This window comes from Phascolarctos cinereus, unplaced genomic scaffold (assembly GCF_003287225.1).
Source record: "Phascolarctos cinereus isolate Bilbo 61053 unplaced genomic scaffold, phaCin_HiC Scaffold_896;HRSCAF=1550, whole genome shotgun sequence".
Classification (NCBI taxonomy): domain Eukaryota; kingdom Metazoa; phylum Chordata; class Mammalia; order Diprotodontia; family Phascolarctidae; genus Phascolarctos; species Phascolarctos cinereus.
In genome coordinates this window covers 3,322-8,949 of record NW_027556286.1, presented here as the reverse complement: position 1 = coordinate 8,949, position 5,628 = coordinate 3,322, and the positions used below count along the sequence as shown (strand labels likewise).

Genomic DNA, 5,628 nt, shown 5'->3' with positions numbered 1-5,628 from the left:
TCATCTAGGGTTTTTTTGGTTAGGATGTTCAAGTGGTTTATCATTTCCTTCTCCACCTCATTTTACAGATAAGGAAACTGAGACAAACAGGGTTATGTGACTTGCCCAGGGTCACAGAGCTAGTAAGTGACTGAGGTTAGATTTGATCTCAGAAGAGTAAGGAATTACTGGAGACATGACACTATATTCACTGAGCCACATACTTACCCATCTGTGGGTGCACCAATATCTTACACTAGCTCCTACTGGCTGAATCCAGGAACAAGCCCCAGTGAAAGAAATCTGGCTTTTCTGCTCAAACTCATTTTATATACCCCAATGCCCTCCACATGCAAACTAAGCCTCTCAGGCTGCCAAGTGAAAACTCAGCCTTGGCTTGGGGAGGGTCAGTCTCTCTTCTCACTCTGGATGGAGGTTTCTGGACAAAAATCTCATTCACCTGGAAGGCCATGAAATTGTTCTGGCTTCTGTTCTGCTTGGTGGCAGGTAGGTCCTGGACGAGAATGATTAAGAGATTACCTAATGGGTTTATAGGGAAATTATTTTAGTGCTAAGACTTAATGTGCTTCTCCTTGTTCCTAGGTGAACTGTCTGAGCAACTGGAGGAGTCAGGGCCAGGAATTGTAAAGCCCTCAGAGTCCCTTACACTCACCTGTTCTGTCACTGGTGGCTCCGTTACTAGCAGTTACTACTGGCACTGGATCCGACAGTGTCCAGGGAAAGGGCTAGTGTGGATTGGATATTGGAGTGGGAGTACAAAATACAACCCTGTTTTCCAAAACAGAGTCTCTATCAGCACAGCAGATACATCTAAGAATCAGTTCTCTCTGCAGCTAAAATCACTCACAGCTGGACCAGCGTTGTATTACTGTGCAAGAAGCACAATGTGAAGAGAGGAGTATGAGTTCATAATAAACTTTCTCCTACAAGGAAGCCAGAAGATCAGGCTGCATATGGTGTTCAACTACCGAGCACAAGTGTCCAGTCCCAGGAGAGTAAAGATGAACCATTCCTTTCAGGGTCTATGGCTTTCCCTCTCCACTCAGCAAACTTCCCTAGGGCCTTCCCATCCTTTTCATCATTGTGATGGCCTTTTTTCTAAGAGCTGCAGATAATGATAGATGAGAAGGTTTGTAATTGCTTATTGAAAGTCAGTTGGGAAGTTGAATCTCTACAGAATCTTTTTTTTTAAATAAAATCATTAACAGATTCCCATTTCCTGAGATCCCAGTAGAACACTTCTAAAGTTTCTCCACCTTTCTGGTTCTCTGTATGAATTACAGAAAGGAACATTATCTCAGCTACTTTGTCCTCAGTTCTCAAAAACCTCAGTATTTTAAGTACCCATAACTTTGTCAATGTGACAAAATGACAAAAATGTCAATTCACAGAGACATTTTTTAATTTTTCAGAAATTATTTATGTATTTAATTTTAAATCTATGGAATAAGACAAGCATTTAAATAACATAATATAATAATAATAAGATGATTGTACATGAAACTCCAAATGCATGAAGTACAACCAGCTATTCTTTTTAAATATATTATGAAGTTATTATGTACGTTTGTTTTTTTCCTTTTTTTCCTCCACCCATCCTACAGATGGCTACCATTAGATACAAATATGTATATATATATATATATATATATATGGAAAATCATTATATGTACTTCTATATTATCAGTTCGTTCTCTGGATGCAAACAGCATCTTCTTTCATATGTCCTTTATAGTTAATTTGAGTAGTTACAATAGTCAAAATAGCTTACATGAAGTTGTTCTTAAAACAATATTACTGTTACTATATACAACATTCTCTTGGTTCTGCTCATTTCATTCTTCATTGTTTTGTGCAAGTCTAGTCATGTTTTTGTAAGGTCATTGAGCTCATCATTTCTTATAGCACAGTAGTATGCCTTCACAATCATATACCACTTTTTCAGCCATTCCCCAATTGATGGGCATCCCTGAAGTTTCTAGCTCTTTTTCACCACAAAGAGAGCTGTTATGAATATTTTAAACATGTAGGTGTTTTTTTTCCTTCTCCCCTAATTATCTTTGGAAACAGACCTAGTTGTGATATTGCTGGGTCAAAGTGTATAGGCAGTTTAATAACTCTTTGGACATAATTCCAGATTGTTCTCCAGAATGGTTGGATCAGTTCACAATTCCACCAATAATGAATTAGTGTCCCAATTTTTCTACATCCCCTACAATATTTGTCACTTTCCCCTTCAATCATTTTACCAATCTAGTTTTAAAATTATATCTCATGTTGTTTTAATTTGCATTTCTCTAATCAATATATAGAGAGTACTTTTTCATACATTTGTAAAATGGTTTTGATTTCTTCTTTATAAAACTGTCTATTCATATTCCTTGGCCACTTATTAATTAGGGAATGTCTTGTATTCTTATAGATTTTGCAAATATATATAACACACACACACACACATATATAGATATAGATAGATAGATAGATATAGATATAATATATGAATGATATGAGACTTGTATCTGAAAAAAGTCTATAAATTTACCCCAATTTTCTGCTTTCTTTCTGAACTTGGCTACATTTGTTTTATTTATACGAAACCTTTTTAATTTAATGTAACCAAATTTATCCATTTCATGCCTCACTCTGCTCTCTATCTCTTATTTATTCATAAATTATTTACATCTCCATAAGCCTGACAAGTAATATGTTCTGTTCTTCAAATATTTTCATAATATCTCTCTTTAGATCCAGAACATGTATCTATTTTGACTTTAACTTGGTAAATGGTGTAAGATTTGATCTAAGGACAATTTCTGACTTACCACTTTCTATTTTTCCTAAACATTTTTACCAAATAATGAATCCTTATTCCAAAATCTTAACCTTTACACTTGTCAAATGCAAGGTTACTATATTTATTTGCCACTGTTAACTGTACATCTACTTGTTCTATTGATCTACATTTTTATTTCTTAGCCAGCAAGAGAGAGTTTTGATAATTATTGTATTATAATATACTTTAAGATGTGGCAATGCTAAGCCTCCTTCACATTTTTTTCATTAGTTCATTTATACTCTTAACTTCTTATTTTTGCAAATGAATTTTGTTATTTTTTCTAAGTCAGTAAAATAAGTTTTGGGGCAAAAATGGGATGTTATCAAATACATAAATTAGGTTAGGCAAAATTTTCATTTGTTTGCCCTCCCTACTCATGAACAATTAACATTTCTCCAATTACTTGTATCTGATTTTATTTGTATAATTTTGTTTTATAATTTTTAGATCCCATTTTGTTTTGCCAGATGTACTCCCAGGCATTTATACTGTCCAGAGTTATTTCAAATGGGGTATCTCTTACTATCTTTGCTTGTACAGTTTTGTTTCAGATATATAGGAATGGGGATAATTTAAGTGGATTTACTTTGTGTCCTGCTTCCTTGCTAAAATTATTAGTTTTTTCAATTAACTTTTTAAACTTTAAGATTTTCCAAGTATGTCATCATATCATCTGCAAAAGATAATTTTATTACACTATTCCCTATTCTGATGCCTTCTATTTCTCTTATTTCTATTACTAGGATTTCTAATACAATGTTGTTATTATTGGTGACAGTGAGCATCCCTGTTTCAAACCTAATCTTACTTGGAAGGCTTCTATCTTAGCCGCATTTCAAATAATGCTTGTTGACGGCTTCAGATGAATGCTTTTTTTTTTATCAATTTCAGGAAAATTCCACTTACACTTGTACTTTTAAGTGCTACTAATAGAAATGAATGTTATACTTATCAAAAGTATTTTTCTGCATCTACTGATGTAAGCATGTAGTTTTTAAAACTTTTATTATTGAGATAATCAATTATGTTAATAGTTTTCCTTAAGTTAAAACATACTGAATTCCTGGTATAAATCCTACTTGCTCTTAAAGTTTAATCTTTGTAAAATATTGTTGTATCTTATAGCTAGTTTTATTATTTATGGTTTTGCACCTATATTCATTAATGGAATTGGCTTATAATTTTCTTTCTCTGATTTTACTCTTCCTGATTTAGTAATCCATATCGTATTTGTTTCATAAAAGTAATTTGGTAGGGTCTCTCTTTGCCTATTATTTCCAATAATACACTTACTATTGGAATTAGTTGATCTTTAAATGTTTGATAGAATTCACTTGTAAATCCATTTGGTCCTTGTGCTTTTTTCTTTAAACTAATGAAAAAGTATTTTTATAGGCAAAGCACTGTGTAAGTGCAAATAGAAAATCAAGACAGTTCCTGATCATAAGACATAACAAAACATCAAACTAGAGTTGCATAAAGTATGCCAAACATGTAATTCAAAGTACTTAACTCATAGCAACACATGTTAAGTATTCATACCAAGTATACTTTATATACACTCCATCAATGGGAATCACACAGTATGTTCTCCATAATCCTCACACCAAGTACATCATATATCAGTGTAGCCACTGGCCTATTGGGTAGTAGTGGCTCTTTGGAATGATCCATTGCCACAACCTCTGTTTCTGCCCTCCATGTGGATGGGTTGATATCTTCAGGCCCACTGGACTAAAGTCCCAGTCTGGGTTCCTCTATGGCCTAGGAATAATGCTGCTAACTCTAACTCCTAGTCAGACATGAAAGAAATGGCCTCTGGATCCAGCACTATCCCCACCATCACCACCACCAGGACCTATCCAGGTAGAAGCAAGGTTGGATCTCTCTTGGCAAGCTTTCCCACCCCTACAGAGGTCACCAGCATGGAGTTTCTTCCTCATCTGGATCTTGATTGAGATCCTCTCCATGTGGAACATTATCCAAATATCTGCCTACAACTGGTAGATGTGCATCTCTTCAATATCATTTCCTTGATTCTCCATTGCACCTGATCTGGTCTCCCACAGCATTAGCAGAAACAAGGGAGGCAGCATTGCAAGGGGCCCCAGGCAAATAAACACCCTGCAGCACCCATCTAAAAGGAGCTGAAGAAAGCTAAAGGAAAGGAAAAGCAAGCAACCCAGAATTGCCTGCAAGTTCCAGCCTTGATGATTCCAGCCCAACAGGAGGTAAGCTGAAAACCCAAAGCCTCCAATTGCCAACATAAGAGACCCCAGCACACAAAGCCAGTGACCAAGACCTAGGCTCCCAACACAAGAAGCTCTGGTCAGTACTCTTTGTCCCCCAGCAGGAGAGCTCAATCTCTTTAAAGGCTGGGGAATAAAGAAACACCATGAGTAAAAAGAAACATACCATAGATTCATATTATAAGAAGAGTGGAGATGAAGACAGAAATTCTGAAGAGGACAACATTGTCAACAATCCCACATCTGCAATATCAAAAGGGAATACAAATTGGTCTGAAGCCCAAAAGGCCTTCTTAGAAGGGCTCAAGAAGGATTTTAAAAGTCTAACAAGAGAGGTAGAAGAGTCCTTAAAAAATACAATTGGCAATTGGAAAAAAAGTACACTGAAGAAAACAAATCCCTTAAAATACAATTGCCAATTGAAGAAGGAAGTACAAAAACTAACAGAAGAAAACAATCTGTTAAAAACTGGAATTGGACAAATGGAGACTAATGACTGTATGAGAGAGAAAGAATCAGTCAAACAGAAACAAAAAATGAAAA

At 35.3% G+C, this 5,628-nt stretch overlaps 1 gene segment (V, D, J or C); it reads left to right on the top strand.

Annotated features, from left to right (window-relative positions):
* The first annotated feature begins 449 nt into the window (after positions 1–449).
* On the top strand, positions 450–890 carry LOC110204691 (immunoglobulin heavy variable 4-61-like). The segment is given in 2 exon segments: positions 450–486; positions 583–890. Coding segments are annotated over 2 exon segments (345 nt in total).
* The last annotated feature ends 4,738 nt before the right edge of the window (positions 891–5,628 follow it).